Below are 22404 nucleotides of genomic sequence, written 5' to 3' on the forward strand. Positions count from 1 at the left end.
ATATTAGCTTATCCATGTGCATTTATTGCATACTAAACTAGAAAACTTAGATGATCTAATACAATGCATAGCTGTGGTCATAAAAAGCAGAAGATTCATATCACTGTTTTAAATAAACTCTAAACAAAATAAGAGGTACACATTTTTCTTATTTCGGGAAGAAAGCATTTTAAAAGTAAGTTAAATATAATCAGATAAATTTAAATTTCATTACAAATGACAGTAGATGAGTGCAAATTAACAAAGTTCCACGTATTAACCTCTTCCATCCTTCCAAAAGCAGTTCTGAGGCAGATGCCTGATAATTCCTGACAGCCATTAACCTAAAGGAACAGCACAATGCAGCAGGTTGAGCACACGATTCCTCATACCATTTTAGCAGTCAGCTAAGTAGCCCCTTTTTCCCCCATTTGATTTTGTTTTCCATATTCCATCTTTGAGCACTGAAGTGATCTGTTTCCCTTTCCAATTTGTTTCAGTGAGGTATTACCTAATTAATCATAGAATTGCTGAGGTTGGAAGGGACCATCAAGTCCAACCATTAACCTACCCTGACAAAAACCACTCCTAAACCATGTCCCCAGGTGCCACATCTACCTTTTTTTTTAAACACCTCCAGGGATGGTGAATCCACCACCTCCCTGGACAGCCTATTCCAATGTTTAATAACCCTTTCAGAGAAAAAGTGTTTCCTAATATCCAATCTAAACCTCCCCTGACATAACTTGAACCCATTTCCTCTCCTCCTATCACTTGTCACCAGGGAGACGAGGTCAGCCCCCACCTCTCTACACCCTCCTTTCAGGCAGTTTTAGAGGGTGATAAGGTCTCCCCTCAGCCTCCTCTTCTCCAGGCTAAACAACCCCACTTCCCTCAGTCGTTCCTCATAAGGTTTGTCCTCCAGAGCCCTCACCAGCTTTGTAGCCCTTCTCTGGACACGCTCCAACACCTCAATGTCCTTCTTGTAGTGAGGGCCCCAAAACTGAACGCAGTACTCGAGGTGGGGCCTCACCAGTGCCGAGTACAGGGGGATGATAATGTTTGAGCAGTGCTTCCAAAAGTGAAACATAATTACAGATAGCACTGACAACCAGTGACTATCTGTCACTAATGTTACCCTGGGAAATATTAATTTGCAATCAAGAGATACAGACAGCAACAGGAAACTATGATACTTATTACAAAACTCTTACATTTTCATGACTGAAGTTGCATGACCTCAAGCTAAGAAATCAAATAACAGCATCCAAGCTTTGTTCATAATGTATTTGCTCTGTCTAAAATTCAGTTTGCTTCACTACACACGAGTTATTTGGCACAACATACTGTACACGTATGCAACAAAGTAGTTTCCTGTTTCTGCCTGAACATGAAGAAACACTTTTTTTACTGAGCACTGGACCAGGTTGCCCAGGGATGTTGTGGAACCACTATTCCTGGAAATACTGAAAGCCGTGAGGACATCAGCACCTGTCTGCTGTAGGTGACTGACGGATGCGCTCCTCCTGTCTGAACCCACTTGAACTTTGCTCCAGGCAGACGCTCAGCAAGTAGGTCTAACCAAAGCTAATCCTATTGTGTGAAGCTCTCAGTGAGGACTCAGCACCAAACGCAAAAAAGGGGTTTGGCTGGAGACCGGGCTGGTAAGCGGCTGAAAATCCATTAACACAGCAGAAAAATCTGACTACAAATCAACCACTTCACACTCTAAATATCCGCAGCCATCAGGGCCTGTCGAGCTCTCCCTCCACAGCAGCTGCCTACACAGCAGTGGTCTCCCTTGAGCAAGGATGCCTTTCAAGGTCACCCCTCAAGGCCAAGACATTCCTTACCTGACACCAGGCATCGATGGGTTGATAAGTGACATTTTTTGCATGCATGTAACAATTAAGATAGGTTATAATAAAGATTATCACGTAAGCTTACAACCCATGCTAACTTTAACTGTAGTAAATAGTAGAGATTTGACTGCAAATCCATCTGTACTTAAATATTTTACATACCTAAATTTACCGATTGGAACTCAATAAACTAACTACTAGATCAGATCCAAGTGATCTCTGACTCTCCTGCAACAGTGACCCTACTTGAGCGCAGCGTTGGTTGGACACAATGACTTCTAGAGGTGCCTTCCAACCTCAACTGTTTTGTGATTCAGTTAGAAATGAATATTGCCCCTTTTTAAGGCTACTCATGGAATTTGTATTGTATGCTACAAGTGAAATAATTACAGATGAATATGACAAAACATTGGGACACACATAACTACAAAGTTTAAAAACCTTGAGATGTTAAAAGGAATGACGCGTGCACAGCCATGAACCACTTTTGTCTCAGAGTTCAGGATCCCAGGGCTCTGCTCTCACACTACAGTGTATGGCTTTAGTCTGAATTTAGATTCTGATACTACCCTAAAAAGTAAATTACTTAATTTCAGAGTCTAATGGATAATTCCACCAATCTGACACTTTTGGTATCAGATTTCAGTATCTTTAAGTTTCCAGAGCCTGGTTTGCTTTGTCAAGTGACAACTAAGACAGTCCACTGAAAGTGAATCACAGATTCATAGAATCGTTTAGGTTGGAACAGACCCTTAAGATCATCAAGTCCAACCGTTAACCTAGCACTGCCAAGTCCACCACTAAACCATGTCCCTCAGCACCACATCTAGACATCCTTTAAATACCTCCAGGAATGGTGACTCCATGACTTCCTTGAACAGCCTGTTCCAATGCTTGACAATCCTTTTGATGAAGAAATTTTCCTAATACCCAATCTACACCTCCCCTGGTGCAACGTGAAGACATTTCTTGTCCTATCACTTGTTAGTTGGGAGAATAGACAGACCCCCTACGTCTCTACAACCTACTTTCAGGTGGTTGTGGAGAGCAATAAGGTCTCCCCTCAGTCTCCTCCTCTCCAGGCTAAACACCCCCAGTTCCCCCAGCGGCTCCTCAAACTTGTGCTCTAGACCCAATAAGTATTCCATGATTATAAATTAGGTGGCACTATTAATTCTTACTGCAAGTCTGGAGTCTGGAGCACTTCTCAGAGGTTTTTTCATCCACACAAAGGAACTTTAGCTTGACTACTTAGCGGCTGGCTATATGCATGGAAGCTACAATGAAACAAATCTATTCTTACATGTTGCGGTGTCACGGACCAGTAGCATAATCGGCCTTTAGTGAAAAGCAGATACACTATGATCATTTTATATACCATCTGTGCACACAAAGGAAACTCACGATTCCAGCACGCACAAAGCTATGTTTACAAACTTTCCCAATAAGTTTCACAAGTTGTTTTCAGTATTAGAAAACCCGGTTTTATAGCTGTTAAATTACATGTTTTGGGTTATTAGACTTTTTTGTGCATTTAATCACTTGTATTAAGATTAATATTACCTTTTTCTTTATGGCTAGACATTAGTAAATAATACCTGAAACTATACCAAAAAAAAAAAAAAATCTCGTTTCCATTTCTCAATTTATTAAAGTGCCTTTTCCTTGATCCAATTTTCTCATTAAAAGTGCCTGTAGTTTGAGTTATTAGATACTTAATTATTTATTCCAGATAAAACATTTAAGAAGCTTTAAAACCTAGGAATTCAAGGCAACCAAGCAATGGCAAACATTACCACTAGAGAATCCAATCAAGAATTCATTCACCATCCAATTTAAACTTGGAACTCTTAACTAAACTAAAGCAAACAAAATCCACGAGTCTCAAAGCCACTCTTTCTAGAAGAAAAGGCTCAAAACCTTATGAGAAACTCGTTTTGTGGGACGTTTCACATTCCATTTAAAGTTTATTCCCTTATACATATATTCCTGCTTCTAATATCAACCAGATGTGACAACGAAGTCTAAGCAGCACCGTAAAAGATGCAAGCACATCCTGTAGCTCAGCTTTTCAGGAGAGGGTTGAAGAAAAAAAAAGCAAATGTACCTGGAGCTAAGTGATTAATTAAGGAAGTAGTTACAATCTGAGGAGCATTCTAAATTAAATTTTATTAGTTAGTACAAAGACTGCATTTCAGTGCCCTGACATAAGTGTGCTAGGGTGACAAACAAGGAAGCCATCAGGGACAATAGCATAGCCTGTCCCAAACTGCAAACAGCACGCATACAAAACAAGAGAAGAACCCAACATCACCAAACAGGTTTGTTCTCTTGCTTTTCAAGGACAACTTTGACAGGAAAACCTAATGATTTACATTTCAATTTCCAGCAGCAACAAGACTGAAGAGACTCTGCTGATATTGAACTACATCAAAAAATTTGTTCTTTTACTAAACTCGCAGGCAGATTTTAGCCCAGCTGACAGAACACTAAGAAGAGTCCTCGCATTTCTTTTGCAACTTTTCACTACCCCTGAAACATTAACAGGTCTTCCCTGAAACTCTCCGGCGCACAAAATTCTGCATGTTTAAGCAGGTCAGTCACTCGATCTCCACCAGCTTCTAGTAATGCTAATAAACATGCCCAACTATCGCACTATCAAGTTATCAAACTTAAAACTAAACACAAAAGCGACATTTTATATTTTAAAAAAATTGAGTCTGGACCTTCATTAACAACGTTGTAGACTGTTATGGTTCACTGCATGCCTGCTAAAGCGAGCCACTGTAAGAATCACTGCTGATTTCATCTGTATTTGCTATGCAGACAAGACTATGAGCTCTTTGTTTTCAACAAATAAAATCAAATTTTCCGTTTTGAGTATAGTACATGGCAATATTTAGTTCTTAAAATTTTGCATCATTTGAGCTGTAGCAAGTTTAACAATTAAAATATTCAAATTTGGACATTCTACTTGATCAGGATTATAACTATTAGAAAACAATAAAATAACTGCCTCATAGCTTAGTAGCCCAGAGTCAACAGTGTGAAAATATAGCAGCAGAAATAATATACCTATAAAACGGAAAATAAAAATTAAGATCAATATTATGTACACTTATTAATATTTATTTTCATTCACTCATTGTAAATTCCACAGAATTTACATCACCCACATATCAGTCCCTCTCATCAATTTGTGCTTCACTCCTTTTATTCCTTTTCATCGCTTCCTCAACTATGCTTTCTTCTTGAAAGGCTAGGTCAGAGCAGCTGCGGGAGAGGAATGCAAGCATCATGCCTCTTCGTTGAAGCATTTCACCCAAAAAGCCAGCTGTGAGCAGCAGACTGGCACTGTTGGGTTTAAGACAAGTCATAACAGAAGTGAGAAAGAACAACTCTGAAATCTACTAGTAGTAGAAGCAAGACAGTAACACAAAAAAAAATAGAAAGTAACACTCTTAAATAAATATTTTTATTTTTCATCAAAGTATAAATATATTTTTATGTGTGTGTACACATTCTAGTAGGCAGCAAATTTCTCTTTCTTATCCCATCACTGAAAAACACAACCAAACCATAGCAGTTCACTTAGCTAAGATTCATTTACTTAAAATATTCACTATATTTATATAACACTTGTATCTTCAAAAGAAAAAGCAAGTTTCTTCTGACAAACAGTGCTGAAGTGATCTATCTAAAGCACTATTAAAGAGTAAGCAAGACTCTGAATGATTGTCCGTGAATAAAGACAAATACTTCAACAGCATCCGTTGGGAGGCATTATAGAATACAGCATCCGTATTAATCATTTTATGTAATTTTACTACAATCTTTATATTCTGAAAACCAAAATTATTACCCTTGCTGTTAAGAACTAAAATGTATCGTGATTACATGATCTACTGAAAAAATACACACTCTGGTATTGCAAAGCCCCAGTTACTTTCCCTTAGTTTCCTTGTGCAAGGTTCCTTAAGAGAGGCACACAAGTTACCACCACACACAACCTTCCCTCCAAAACCACAAGTTACCAGGAAGTTCCTTTCAGCCTAATGACAGCTGTGTACAACGTGACCACTCACAGAGGAAGTTTCAACCTGTTAAACTGGAATTTGTATTAGTGGATACACGTAAACTCTATAATTTTTCTTTTATCTTGAAAGCATCACTATTTCCTTAGACAACCAACCTATATGAAGCAACTCTTCGATGAAATAAATACCACTGGCACCTTCTGGAGACCAGATAATAATATCTGTAAGTAAGCACCAGCTCATGCTTTATACTCAACAAGAGTTTCAAGATACAGAATTTCAAAACCATGCCAAGAACATCTGTAAATACAACCAAGTCACTCATCCCTAGCATATTCACAGAGCAAGTATTTTCTAGTGCATTCAAAAGCTGCAACAGAGATCGCAAGAACAAATCCATCAAAGATTTTTTTCAAGCAGATTTTGAGATGAAGAGACAGCTATAGTTTGTAATTATTCATATTTATCTTTTTTTACCTCCAGAACTATGTCATTCACTTACTTGTACAGTTTTTCATGAGCAAGTTCACGCAACAAAGTTCATTACAGAAATATACCCAAACTGAATCAATATCACCCGCTGCACACACTGTTCAATTTGCCTGCTTTTAAAACACCAAACGGCCTATTTGTTTAAATAATCAGCTAATTCCAAAATTAATCTTCACCATCGTCACATTTTGTATTTCCACAGGAAGACAAAAAAATACATTGCACTGCCTAAATGGTTGGTTTGGTTGCATACAGAGGTATTTAAACAATTATAAAACCCCCACATGGATGTAGCAACTTCTCAACAATCCTGCAGTAACTTTACAATTTCACAAGCCAAATCATAAATCCTACTACTCTTCCATGTATAAACTCAAGCATAAAGAAAAGTTTTACTATCCTTCAAAAAGGTAGAGTGGATCATGAGTTTAACTTTGGCAGGATCTAGAAAGCAATTTCAAACAGCTTTTGACTACTCCTCTAAAAAGGCAGATGACTTTTCTTGATAATAAGTGTGCAGGCACCTGCTCATCCATTTCATTTTTATTAATTTTTTTAAAATATATTATATAAATTGTCCAGTCAATGTGCTAACACCACAATCCCTCCCCGCTCCCTCCCCCGAATACATAAAATGATGCCAAGCTCGTGCTAGTCTTCTCTTGCTGTTAAAACTGGTCTTGATGCCATCTAAACATCTCATAACAGTTTTTATATTTCAAGGAGATAAAACGTTCTTTACCTCTCCATATTTCCTCATCTTCCTGACTGATAAGGCAGCAGCCATAACTTTGCTGGTCTGCCTGGCAAAGCCTTGACTCAGTTGAAAAGTTAAGTTTTAAAACTAAAGAAGTTATAACAATCTGCATTAAGTAAACATGTTAATTTTTAAATAAGAGTATGCAATCTCTCTTTGTGGACATCTAGACTACACTGGATATCAAAGTTGACACTTTTCATGGTTTTCATAACTCTACATAGAGTTGAAAATCAATTCACCTTGAAGTCATCATGGTGAACGTATAAGGAACAGAAATATTTTGTGGCTTCTCTTCCCTCTGATATTTATGCTCTACTGAATTATGACTATACACATGCAAACACAATACATCATCTCAAGAACCCTTGCTATACTAGCAGTTCTAATATCACAAAAATTAAACCTCTCGCCACACTTGAAACACAAATATGCAAACCTGTATAATAAGGAACATACAATGGAAACAAAAATCAGATTATACTTACAGTCTAGTTAACTTCTGTGTGTTCTGAAAAAGCAGCTCTGGAAGAACTTGCAATTTATTCTTGTTCAGACGCCTAAACAGTTAAATTAGAATAAAAAAAGTTAGATTCTCTTCTAATTTAGGAAGCTTATTCTATTATGCATAAATACATGAAGCTCCCATTGCATTAAACCACATGCTATGAGCTCAGCATAGAACACATTACACACGAGTCATACACAAGCCAAACAGATCACACCGTCTGTAGACCACCTGCCTACATTCTTCAGGCAGGGAGTCAAGTGACAGTCACCAGAAAGTCTAAATGTTTTAAGAGAATATATTTGTTTACTCATCCATATTTAATTTTCCTCTGGATGCCTACTAACAGTGAATCACATGGCCCCCGTGGTCTGCCTTCACTCCTCAAGGAGCAGTTACTAGCAGGTATCTGGATTTTCTCTCTCTCCTTCTAAGGCACAGTAAATTAAGTAACTTGACCAACTGAGATAATTTCCAGACTAGCTATTATCTCTAGAGTACACACACAACAATTTTTATTCACTTGTTTAAGAATTTTCTTAAAACTTCACTTTGAAAACATGACCAGCTGTTGTAGAACATACAGGTAACCAGACAACTATATGGTGATTTGAAATAGAATCCTAATCTTTAAGATCCTTCCAGAGTCATCTTAGAGAACTGCATAATGTTTATACGTTAGTCCATTTTACTGTGAAAAGTTTTACACTGATGACCACAACTTCTCAGTTGTAAGAAATCAACTGTTACAAGTTCCTCCAGCCTAATAACCATAAAAAGCACGAGTTTCCACTCCTTCGTGAAACGCATGACAGCCCTGCAAAATCTAAAAGCTGTTCTACCTATAGGAAACAATCTTTTTCTGCAATCCTTTTTCTGTTGTCTGACAATAAAAAGTCACTTGCGTTCACAGTCCTAATGTTATTTACATAACGAAGTTGACCTAAACTAATCAGATACAACTCTACTGTTGTATATAAGAAGCTGACTTCTCATATATGTTCATATATAAACCTGTATTTATGCCTCCTTTGGTCCCAATCTACCTTAAAAGTTAACTTTGATAACAGGTCTATTTTTGCTAGAGTTTTGATCTCAGAAGTCACCTGGAACTTTTAGAAACCTACTGCTACTTGGCACCCAATATCTGGTTTCCAGTTTTCTTGCCCACTGAGGAATTTCACTATCAGAACTCAAGAATTTTTTTGAATTGAAAGGCCTTCCTCAGAGATCAAACTGATGTTGTGGGGTTTTTCATATGGCAGAGTTTTCATATGGCTACCATATGAACACATCTTGCAAGTTAAAGGGGTGATGGGGGAGAGGGAAATATTTACTTCTGACACCTAGAACAGATCAAAGGCTGCATTTGCAAGCTTGCTTGCAGAGCCTAAACGTTACGCATTACGCATGCCACACACTAACCCAAGCGGATACACAAATTGGTTATTTCACAGTGCTTCTACTGACTACCCAATTACATTTCTGAGATAAATGAACCAACCAGTAGATAGAACACTGAACAAGAACGTCAGAGATACTGAGCACTACTTTGCATTTGGAAAAATCCATGGGAAGATTCCTTTACCCATGCGTAATGTCACACTTTTAACCTTAATCTAAGGTCGATAGTAACTTGCTACTTAATCATCGTCAAATTCATACTTTCAGTTAAACATGTTTATCTACTAGAATAGTTGATGTACACAGCAGGATGAAATACAATGAAATTTGGGGGTTGGACTAGATGATCTCCAGAGGTCCCTTCCAACCCTGACCATTCTGTGATTCTGTGAAAAAATTACTCATGATAATACAGCTCTTGACACCTCTCAGTTCCATCCTCATTCATTACCATTAGCTCTTGAGAGATACTAAATACGTTGAACTTATTCATCGATCAGAATGAAAAAGACCGCCAGTGAAACGCATCAGTTCCACATAGTTGTCTGATGTTTATCACTGCGTCTGATCATCATTTTAGCTCTCACAATGTACATGCAATTGTCTGCTGTCAATCCAAAGTCATCTGAGTTATTTCAAAGCAATGTCTGAGGAATATGTTTTAAGAATATACTTATCCCTAGTTGCAAGGATGTCACAAATGCTGACTTTATGCTTATTGTTTTAAGCAACAGAAACTAAGCAAAATCAGATTTGGTTTCTAGAATAGGAGGTTCCACATCAACAAGCAGACAAGAAAATGTACATAGTAAAAAATTGTATTTTCAAGGTTAAAAAGTTTGCAACCTGAGAAGTCAAACACGTATAACTTGCAGTGATACAAACAACTTCCTAAAGCAAAAAAGCTAGCATCAAAAAACTTTCCCTAACTTATTTTCAAATTAATCCAACAGATCAAACATATTAAGCGATTTCCTATAAGTTGTATGGGCCAACACTGCCCTACCTGTGACGGATAAAGGACCAAGTTCTCAGTTGCCATTTTAAATTGTCCAAAGCATTTTCAAATTTTGCCCTGATATTACCTTAGTATTGATTTTCTTGCAGATATCGTGTGAACATTGGGGGTTGGACTAGATGACCTCTAAAAGGTCCTTTCCAACCCAAACTATCCAATGATTCTATGAATTAAAGTCTGCACAGGGATGTTTTTGAAAAGCTGGCTTTACGACCTACTGTTCACTAGCACTAAACATTTCCTATTGGTCTAAATATATTTAATATTTTTAACAATATATTGTTATAAAGGAAGTGTTGATCTTTTTATACTGCAGCAGTAAGCAAGCTGAATCCATCAAATCAAGATCAATAACTTAATGACATTCTTCCTGTGCCTTAACTCGTATAAGCTTGATTTACAAAATAAACCATCGGTACAGCTTAGCGCTCCTGCGCTGTACTGCACATGATACTGTCCTCAAAACACTGAGAGTGCACAGTACTTCTGTCCCAAACAGAGCTTGCAGTTAGTAAGCCAAGACTACATTAGTAATCGATAACTAAGCAAATCTGAGGTAACAAACATTTGACAAGTCCACGGATACTGATGTCTTGGTTCAAGCTATGGAACTCTCCAAGCATCACTTCAATCACTTCCTAAGATTCACGTCAAGTTGGAATTTGTGCCATCATTTGATTCTCAGGAGAAGTCAGAGTATGAATAGGGTTTCATTTCTCTTGAACATCACCTACTGTATTTAACTCCTACTGCAATAATCACCAAGGTATAAGACTAGATCACCTCATGTAAACTAGGACATCCTCGATGTAGGATACATTTAACATGCTTATCTTTATCACATGCCAGAACAGCACCAATAGCCTAGGAAAAAAATCCATTTACACTTCTTATTCTATTCCTGGGTTTGAGAGAAAGGCTATTAAGAAAGTTCTCAATACAGCAGTATCGAAGTACCAGACGGTGGTTTTAAATCCTATAAAAGAGACATAGAAGTGTTGAAAAATTATTTCATGAGTAGAGCAAATGGTTTGAATGGTCATTTATGGACACTGTTTCCTCCAGTTTGACAGAGAAGTGCCAAACACAGATGAAGTGTAGCGGAATAGTTCCTAAAACGCCATTCCACAACAAATCCACTTTATCCTCATCTATCAGTAAGCTCGAGGACAAGTAAGAACACCTCAAGTGCAAGGTGAAGCAAACATTAGGAACACCAGCCCAGGGCAGGGCGAGCCCTAATGCAGCTCTTCCTAAGGGGAACTTCAAAGCACAGACTGAGCACACTTTAAGGAACCCATAGGGCAGCGCCCCCTTCACACGCAAAACGACCTGAAGAGCAGTACAGAAGTTTCCTATGCTTGCCTAAGCCTGTTACCGAGGAAAGCCTTTCACCATCATCTTACCGTCTGAATCTTGTCCTGTCAGGAGTTTAATTCTAATTACAACAGAATTTCTGATTTTATAACAAATACCTTGGAAAAGAGGAAGCCATATATTATTATAACAAAATAAAAATGGTCTGCAAAAGACCATGAACAAAATGAGCCAAAGTCTTGTAAAATGATTTTGTGGACATTGTTCTTGTGACTGCGCTCTGTTAACTAATATAGATGTTCCCGATTTTAAAGTACTGACTCGATTAAAACAAATAACATCAAGATACGATACCTGGAAACCGCATCTGAAAGCCAAGCTATTTTTGCAACTGCAACTAACTACATGATGAAGGAATGATATGTCAGTTTTTGCGACTCTGAAGAGTAGACCAGAATTAAAGAAAATATAATTTATGTTTCCTCATGAGCAAAATCAGTCAAGTTTTGATTGTCACACCAAATCCTCTGCATTGTTCAAACTGGGACTCGCAGCACACCAACGAAAATCTCTGACCTGTCCTCTTATCTCGTGTTAGAAACACATCCACCATATCATCAGCACATGTCCATGCCTGTGTGTACACACACAGCACCAACTTCCACCAGACCAATACTGAGGTACCCCTGGAGTAAGGAAGGAATCTGGGGTGCAGCGCCAGACCAGATCTGGTCCAGGTTATTTGACCTAGGGCTGCTGGATAAGAATGCAGCTGTTCAGTCTCTGAAGTATTTTGAACTGGAGGTTTTACAGCTAATGAGACCTGAAAAGTATTCCGGGAATTCAGAGCACTAGGTAGAATGATGCATAATCATCTAATGCCACAGAACAGATTAGCTCCAGTGCTGGATCAGAAGCAACTCTGGATGTGCACAGCATGGAGTCCAGACTAATAAAACCTCCTGGAAGCTGAAGATCTGTGCAAAGAGGCTCTCCAGGAATCATATCAGCTCTAGCAATACCTGCATTGAGTCAAACTTATTAAGTCTGATTAGACATATGCTGACTGTACAGTCAACAATCTCCATACACTGCAACTCCCTCCACCTTCCAGATTACTTTAACCACCACTATGCATGGGAAATAACTTTGCACATTCTCTTTTGTTAGTCTGCTCCTCAAGTCCCCATAAGTGAACCATAAAAGCTGACCAACCACCAACTGCGCACAAGAGTTCTCAACGTGTAAGCAATGGATCTCCAGGAGTCCATACGTCACCTCCAAGGCATCGGTGTAAGACTACCACACTGGCACAACGTCCTCTCACTAGGCTCAAATGTATATTCGCCTGTGCTTCTGGTGAAAGATGTTTAGGAAGCTGCAAATGGTAAAGGCTAAACACCTGTATTTCTGTACGCAGGAATTCACTACAGAAGTGAACTACTGTTTCTTCTGAAACTGCTATAAATCATTGGCACGATTTTTGTAACTAAGATGGCTTAGTAAAGCAAACTGAAAAACTCATTCCAGGGTACAAGCTTATCTGGAGTTTAATTATGTTTGGATACAAGATGGTTTCATCCTCTTAACATCCCTCATATAGAGCCAGAATACAGAGTTATAACTTCAGCATATGAAGCAGTGGGGCATTACAGGAGCACTTACTTCTATAAAATGTGTAACATTATATATAATAATGTTCGTGACATCATATATGAGCATAATATCTCTGCCCATCACAATAGTTTTGAGTGATAGCTTTATATAATAAAACTTCATACTTAATAGATGTGCCCGTGAGTTTTTAATAAAAGAAGAGTAACTCCTTCCTTCAACACTGCAGACTGCAAGACACGTCAGCGTTATTTTGTTAACAATAATGTCCAGGTTACTTGTTGACCATTATTCTGTATATTGCATGACATTATTCTCAAGGCAGATATAAAATAAGACAGGCATGAAACAAAACAAATAGAATGACAGGTTACCTCCAAGAGGATAACTAAATACACCTTTAAAAGAAACTGGCGAGCTGTGCCCTGTGAAAGACTCACCTGCTGGTAACCGTCTGGTTAAAAGGACTACTTTTCTGAAATAGTACTAAACTACTTAAAGGACAGGAAAAAAGAGACACTAGTAGTTCAGAGAAAAAAGCTGCAAAAGAGACCAAGAAATCAGAAAACAAATAAAAACATTTTAGGAAAAAAAAAAATACAAACCACAAAACCAACCCAAGAGACTTGCCTATTCTCCCCCAAAGACGACCAGAATCTTCCACAGCTTTATCAGGGACCGTATGTTTCAGCTAAAGTCACTCAAGACAGTTACAAGTGCTGGGCTGCAAAGCTGGACTCGGGCACACCAACCCAACTATTTTTAACCCTTCCTCTGCTTTCTAACCTCTCAACTCTACTTCACAGGAGCAATCTGAATTTGTTAATTAGCTAATATTTAGAACTGCCAAAGACTATATTACAAGTATCAACTGCATTTGGAACTGGAAGGAGTGAGGTGGGCACCATCAGAGGCACAAAAGGACTTCTGCGAGGGGCCAAACTGTTCAGCATACTCATGGGTGACCTGAAAAGTTGGAGGTTCATGGGATGACAAAATTTGTGATATGAAGCAAAGGCCGATTACAAAGTCCAGAAAGAATTAATAGTATTTAGCACCTCAACAGCAAAAAGACTTATATCATTTATTGTAGGTAAAATATAACAGATATGCAAGGAAACAGATTTTTAAGTTCATGCACACAACGGCAGTCTCCAACCTGAAAATGACTTCTCAGGAAGTAGACCCATGAAAATATCAGCTCACTGCTCTGTAGCAATTCATAAGCAAGTGTTATAAAAGGTTAGAAGAGTGATGGATAACATTATTATTTCCCTGTGTAAATCCATGGTGTAGCCACATGTTGAAGACTGAAAGCTTTTGGAATTTCCACCTCAAAAAGGATCCCAACAAGGTTCGGAGAAAGATGGCAAGGATGATCAGAGCTACAGAACAGCTTCCATATCGGAACAACTCAGTAGACAGAGACCCCACACAAGGAAAACAGCTGAGGGAGAATATGCTGAAGGTCTGTACAATTGTGAAGCAAGAAAAGGTGATAAGAAACAGTTGTTCTCATCTTTTCTAATACAAGAAAAAAATTGGACTATCAAACGTTGTTGATATTAGCTTCAAAAAACAAATGGATTTAGTTTTCCCACATAACATGCAGTCAAATTCGGTAATGACTGATCGTCTATCATGAGTTGCTAGTTTATGTGGGTATAGAAGACAAACAATTAAGTAAAACCAATAAGCAATATTAATTACAAAGACTCAATTGAGTATGCAAGTGATCTCTGAGGCAATATAATTTACATATTTGGTTTTTCTTCATTTGCTCCTCCTTACAGTTTTAACTGGAGACATGATTACTTGGCTTATTACTCATACTTTGGGTCTGAGCTAATCTGGCAATTACCTTTTGGCACGTTTGTTTTTTTTTTTTTCCCCCTGTTCCGTTTCACCAGGAAAGAATATAAACATAGTACTAGAAGTTTTAATTTATACTAAACAATACAAAGATAGATTTTAAGTCTCTAGTCAAAGCACTTCTGCAAAGCTTCTTCAGACCATGAAGTGTGCCTACTACACAAATTCAACGTGTTCCCAATCTAAGCCTTAAAAAGATTATTTGAACATCAAGGAGCAAAAGTAAAAGATTCATAGTTACAGTTACAATCAAAAGATATGCGTACATGTGTATATAGGCACATATCTACGTATCTATCCCTGTGAACATCACCTTCTTTATTTCAGCCAAAGGCCTCATGTCCCAACTCTGACACCCCCACAAGTCTCCAAGTAAGCTCTTTTGCTCCTCCCAGTTATATCGCATGCTGACTTCTACTCTCATACAAGATAAATACGTAAATGTCTGTACTTCGCAGCTTTATTATGTTACAAACTGGAGTTTCTTGCCTTGTGATTCAGATAGGCCAAAATGCAGATTTATAGAATCGGCGACCTTTAAAAGTCAGAAGAAGTATACATGCAATATTGTCCTCCAGTGTATTATTATTTTCTTTAGCACAGCCACATAGAGCATCAAACATTCTGTTTCAAAGGGCAAACACTCCCTCTCACCTCCCAAAAATATTTTGCTCATATACATAACAAGCGCCAGTTTCTCCCCTTCCTCCCTCAGCCTACTGCCCATTTGGGGCTTCCTATGTCCTGAAGGCAAAGGGATAGAGGGAAACAACTTCAATGTCAATCATGGACTATCAAGGGCCCTTAAAAAAACAATGGAGAAGTTATTAACTGTGAAATTCCTACCTTCCTGGCTCCAACCAGGCTAATGATATTTCTTCCTCTGTCTGAAGCTGGGATAGGAGAGAAACTTAACTATTAAGATTCCCCTGACTATTACAAAACCGAGTAAGAAACCACCACTGGAACCCAGAAAGAGACAATGCTACCAGCCTAGAAGCAGATAGAAGACATTTATAAGGACCATTCTATTAAATAAATGGAGGAAAAGATGTACACTTTGCAAGGGTTATTTTTACCCTCTATTATATTTTTGATTTATTCCTTTTCTTGGCTTCTGGATAACTCCCGGATGAGGAAAGAATTTCAATTTTGATAGGAAAATTTTCAAGTTGTTTTCAAGCCTGAGGTCATGTTTTCCTGGAGGGGAAGCTTTCTTTGGAGTACTAACTTCAACTGCATCTCTCACGTTCACAGATTGGAAGGGTCACATCCAGTTTGGGTACTGTTGTTTCATGGAGTTCCAACTCACAAGAAAAGCAAACAGGAGCTAAATCTAATCTATATCAAAGGCATGATCAGTATAGATGGAAAAGAACAAGATGCATATGGAAGCGCAACTATAACATAGAAAGAAGTCAGCCAGCAACTTCCCAGTCTCCACCCTTTTCCCCATGGAAGACAGTTTGCATTATGGTAAAATTACTTTTTTCCCCCCACCACTTCAGCCACATGCATTAAAGCCTTTAGCTTGCTCAACTTGCAACCACTCTAATTTGTTTTTTCAACAAAAATCTGACCAGATTCTTTGCTGCTGCTAGTTATGAAGGAGAAAGCAATTTCAGCAACCACAGAGTAATGCTCCTACATGCAGAATATCCCTTCCTTCTCAAGGCTTGTATCACCATTGGAAGACTTCAGAAACCTCAGAAGAATTTCACGGTTTAGAAATCAGATAAATGGGTGAAAACACTTCAAATCTCAAAGACTTATGCATTCCTTATACAATTAATTTGGAAACTGCATAATGCAATCACATTCCCCCTTGATATTTTTCAGTTCGTGCATTGCTATTTCTCTGTGAGTGAATATAATTTTTTTATAATCTGCAACATAGCACAGGTAGGTTTTAGAGATGCGTCTTATTTATTTACCCACAAGGTGTATAAATACATATTTAGTGTGGGTCTGACAGAGCAGCAACGTTAACAGATCATATAAAATACCATTATATCCAGTATTTTGAGAAGGGGCATTTTCAGCTTCATGCTTTGTTCTCACAGCTCCAGAACAGTTTTACTCTGAGTAAGAAGCAAACTAAGGAAAAGCCAAAACCCCTTTTCTGCAAAGTTACAGTGCAGGGATGCCCACTAGCTACATGAGAAATTTTCTCCATGCTCTCCTTAAAGCCCCCAAGCAGCACTCACCCAATGTAAAAGTGATGCAAGTGTTATTCATTCAAACTTGGGAAATGGTGCGATTTTGCAAGGCAATTTCATTTCTTATTATTCTACTGACTTGGTTTGACAAATTTTTAATACCGTAACATCAGCAAAACATGCTTCATGCAAATGGCAGATATGCAAGGCGTGAGAAGAAATCACTACATTTACATGGCTACGGAAGAAAAAGTAAAGGACCTGTCTTCCACTACAAGATCTCACAACAAAAAGCTCTTATAACACATCTTTGCTTTCTATTTAAAGTGTCTTGCAGTATTATATTTACTAATACTATTCTTGTATATTACTGAACACATTCCACCCAGAAATTTAAGTTGATACACAGGATGATATAAATTGTCAGTTGTCTCTGAATATAGCAATTATCTAGCTTTAACCCCATGATTGCGTGTGACGCCCACTGGCCACCAAACTCTGCATCTGCTTTTCGACTAAGCATCGACAGCTTTATTACAAAATCAAAGTACTGCACATTTGTCATGAAATAAGTAGTACGTCATTCTTTTCCACACAACTTCAACTTTCAAATTTGATTTAATATCTACAAATGCATCGCTACCTATTACACAACTCATTCTCCAACAGAAAAATCAGAACTACAGTGTCTTTAAATTTTTAAACCAGGTAGTTTTAAGGGAGTAGTCCAGGTACTCCAGCCTTTAATATCCAGAAATTATCCGAGTAACTTTGGGTTCACTCCCCAATTTGGTCATTTATTTTATTTCACACTCAAAACATCTGGGTCTCATTTTTGGCAATAAACAAGCTAGATTTTTTCTCCTTTGTTATTAAGAGCTCTGTGGCATTGTCCTTGGAGAACAGCCTCAGGGAACACGATGCAGTTGATGTAGTTTCTAAGAGTTACTTTAAGGGAGAAGCGGTTACATCACAAGCTTGGGCGTAGCCAAGAAGCAATAAAAATGAATTAATGCATAACAGGAGACAGACAGAAAGACAAGAGTTATTGAACTCTAAGGAGTTACTAAGTTTTCTCTTTTAAACAGCACTGACTTGGGAAATGGTAAAGCAGGAGCACAGTCAATTTCTTTCAATGGTTTCATCAGAAAATCCTATTAGCACCAAGAAATACATTGTGGTCATTAATGTAACTTCTTCCTTTGCTTTGTATCACTTCCTTTTTGTGAGGGAAAACAGTCATGATACAGCACCCATTAAAAAAGTCAACCTCGTCCATTACTTTCTGTCAGCACCCCTTCATATTACCACACTAAGGAAATAAAGCTAGACAATATATAACAGAATTTCAATAAGGTTGCCACAAGGAAGCACAGTACAACCATATTACAGGATTACGGTGTGGAATAAACGATCATCTTTATTTACGTGATGTGTTAGTACCGAAGCTTTTCCAAAAAATGAGAGAAATACCACTGCATGTCGCTAAGGGACTGTTTTTTGAAGGAAAACTGTTTACAACAGTTACAACTTTGAGATCATTTATTACAAACATAGCAGACTGGGTGGTCCTGGTTCACATTTTCAAAGCTGTCAGAAGTAAATTACTTTCTTAGTAACTTTTCGTTAGATTAAAAAGATTATCTACCATCTATCAGAAGCAGACTACGTTTCTTTGTACAAAGCAGCAGCACACAAACTGGTAGCTCTACAACACCTTTTAGTTTTCAGTATAAGAATCCCTCTATTTTTGGGGGGGATCTCTTCACATGAAGAAAATCTGACATCAGGATGGAGGACAGAGCCAGTAGGTAAGCATTATACACAGATTTCGTCTGGCTACGAACAGACTAGTAACATAGGCAAAAAAAAAAAAAAAGCATGAGGAACAGATTTAAAACTTCAATATTTTCCCAAAGCCAACATGAAGAAACAAAAAAGGTCTAATAACATCCACATAGGTATTAAAGACTGAGATCAATGTTCCATACCATACAGAAATGGACAGAAGTGTTAGTACCAAGTTAATTAAAGAAGGGAACAGAAAATCTTAAGTACCAGACAGCATTTACTAACACCACTGTGGGCAGTGAGAAAATCCTGTAAGTCCAGAAGTAGGAAGCAAAAGTACATGGACAATCTCTTAACCCAGTAGCATACTATAAAGCCAATCTGCTACATTGATGCAGCATGGTAGTGTAGCCTTTCTCAGCCTTTAACATACAAGAGTTTACATTTTCTATTGATTATCATTGAAATAAATCCAAAAAAGCTTGATCAATAAAACCCTCAAACCTAGAGGCGCTCTCTGCAGAAGCTGTCTGTTTCTCGGTTTCTACAATGCTTTTCATAAGTTCTTTTATTTCAAATCTCAAAAAAATTTAGGTATTCACACAAAATCTTCCAAACTTTGTATATTCTAAACACTAATACAGAACGAGGAAAAAGCATAGTTACTGTCTCATTATTCCTCCAGACTACGTGAGAACAATAGGACTTTATCCAAGGATCATAAAGAATCTATTGCAATATCCCTAAGCGTCCACCAGTCCTAACGCTCCATTTTTTGTAAGGGCAGTAAGAGTAAAATAGACAGGATTAAACCATTTTCTTACACCAGAGTCATCTCTCCAGGCCAGGGCTGAAGCCCTGTGAAGAAAGCAAAAATTAAATTCTAGTGTGCACATCTCCAAACCATGTTGCCCCTGCTGACAAGTCTTAAAAGTTTATACTAAACAAACTAACCATTTCCAGAAGTCAGAAATAGCTGTGAATAATTAGCAAGAAAACTTGCAAGTAGAACTATTATTGCAATTTTTACCAGAAGAAATAGAACACTGTTCCTATTTGATCTGTTTTAATAACTCGATACCAGCCCAGCTCACCACGCCTCTCCATATATAGTAAAGAATGCTTCTGTGGCAATGTGTTACTCCTTCCTCCCTGGGGCTATATGCCAAGCAGAACTATTAAGAAAGGAAAACAGCAGAATCATCTCCTGCCCGAAATCAAACTGGATGCATAACAAAGGATGCGTCCTCCAAAGCCATCAGAATGAATATAAGGAAATAATTAAGTGGAACAAAGAGCACACTCTACACTGGACTTAAAATTTGAGAAGAAAAAAGCAGCTCTTGTGACCGCTTTATCACAAACCTGTGGGAATTACCTACCGCAACTCAAAGGACATTTTCTCACTAGGAAGCCACAAGGGGTAGCCAGCCACAAAAATTTGTTGTCATTAAAGAATCTCTTCTCTAAAAATTGAGCACACCCAATTTCTGTGATAATTACCTCTGGTCCACTTCCACTTTCCCAGCAAGTTATCAAATGCAGGGGGTCGGTTTTTCTAAAGTGCTTCAGTACGTAGCAGTTCCCATATTTATCTTGTATTCCTAATATACTGCATCACATCTATCCCACGTAGAATTATCAAAGAAAAAAATTAAAATGAATATGTAATAGTCATAACATCTGCATGAACCCTGGAATCCTCTCTTTTTGTGAGCCTTGTTCTATAACACATCAAGACAGCGAGGAAAATCTGGAGAAGAGATCGTCTGCAAACAAATGAGAACATAATACTAACATGTAGTTAACTACAAGCCGACATGAATTAGTTCGTTCTGTTGTATATGGAAGGCTGCAGTTTCAGGTGACCTCCAGTTCAGTGGACGCAGTTAAAATGGAGTTGTGCCAGACAAAAAGCAAGATCAAGACTGTACTGGTCTGACCAATGACAGGAAAGCTTCAAGACCTACATGTTCACATATTCTCCAAGAAAGAACTAAAAGATGTTAAGTACTTTGAATCATCATCGTTTCACTCGGGAACAGGATTATTTAAGGATTGCTGTGCTTGACAGCATGAAATTCAGCCAATAACACTTATGGTATTTCTAAGACAGCAAACAGAATAATGCTAATATGAGGAAGCTCAAAGAAGCAAAACTCTTTTGATAATTTTATTTAAGCTAAACAGAGTTCATTCAAACAGACCAATGGTACAGTAGTACTTACCCAACAGTAACATAGACCTTATTTCTGTATTTCTTAGAGATCCTAGAGAAATGACTGCTAAATCCTTAAGTGTTTTGCTTAAGCAAATACTCATATAAATCTTTGAGTATAAGAAAACTGCTAAAATCAAACAAACATGCCACAGACGAGAATAATGTTTAAAGCCTCTGATGTAATGTTCAATGCTGACCAGCTATTCCAACTGAATTATGGTTATGTTGTAGTGGAAGTGTCATTATTCCATTTGCTTTGTAACCATCACTTTCAGAAGCTTAAGAATCCTGTGGTTACAGAACCTCTTGTCTACATAAATGAGACCCAAATTTGTTTTTCCATGAGTTCTTACGGGTCAGTGACCTACTATGAAAATGTTTTTGATGAAACCAGGCTCGTTTATTGTCATATTGTTAAAACAAACCTCTTTGTTTTGTAGCCCTGGTCAGATGTACTAATGCAAACCAAACCCAGTTCACTGAAGCATGCATCCTGCTTTCTTGCTAGCTGCCCTTTGCCTCTCTTGCACTTTTCCTCTGTTTGGATTTCTCCTGTGCAGACCTATTGACAGAGCTGCTAATGGCTTCCTTCAGAAAAGAGGTGCCAATTTTATTATTTTGGTTTTTAATGTTTACAAAAGAAATAAAAGGTTCACTCTTGCGTCAGCAATAATAATAAAGTTTGGCTGTCCAGCAATGGCTGAGTAATATGTAACTATATAATTATGTGCTACAGACAGACATAGTAAACTGACATTTGAGGAGATTAGTGCCCTCTAGGAGTCCACAGTACATAAACATAGTTATCAGGAACTACCATTTTCCTAAATGCATACACCCAATGAGAAGATATAACCACCACACATCTACAAATCTACACATCTTCAAAGAATGATTATAAGTGGTTTCTCATAACTATTTTCTTCACCGAATAGTCCCCAGAGGATAAGAAAGTGACAGCTACTGTATCATTTAAAAAACTTATTCCAACAGCAGTCCCATGAAAATAAACACATAAAGAAATACAGTTCTTGTTCACTTGACTTAAGGACAAGAGAGAGTGGAAGGGATTAATCTTTGAACTAGTTTATCGCTATAACAGGCTTAAGAAATATTTTGCTATAATAAAGATGGTCCAGTATAAACAAATTTTTCAGGAAAGGTTCCACCTGTGTGAAGCAGCAGGTAGCACAGAGGACCCACAAACCCTTAGCTGATCAAGGCATACGCTTGTCCTTTTTACTTGTTCTTCCCATTTTATCTCCAGATTGCATGCACAAGATCTAGCTTTAGCAAGGTATTTATCAGTAGTAAAAGGCAAAGAATGTAATTTCTACTGCTTTAAATATGTTTGTGCCACTCACATCAACCAC

The 22404-nt window shown here is 37.9% G+C and overlaps 1 protein-coding gene across 1 annotated transcript in view; it reads right to left on the minus strand.

Annotated features, from left to right (window-relative positions):
* SLIT3 (slit guidance ligand 3) overlaps window positions 1-22404 on the minus strand; it is a gene marked incomplete at its 5' end in the record, with an annotated part of 534750 nt that overhangs the window by 471175 nt on the left and 41171 nt on the right. Inside the window, one exon of the mRNA XM_082489776.1 lies at window positions 7616-7687. Coding sequence (XP_082345902.1) covers window positions 7616-7687 — 72 coding nt within the window. The remainder of the gene's footprint in view (window positions 1-7615; window positions 7688-22404) is intronic.

Source organism: Vanellus vanellus (genome assembly GCF_965231255.1).
Source record: "Vanellus vanellus genome assembly, chromosome: 13".
Classification (NCBI taxonomy): Eukaryota; Metazoa; Chordata; class Aves; order Charadriiformes; family Charadriidae; genus Vanellus; species Vanellus vanellus.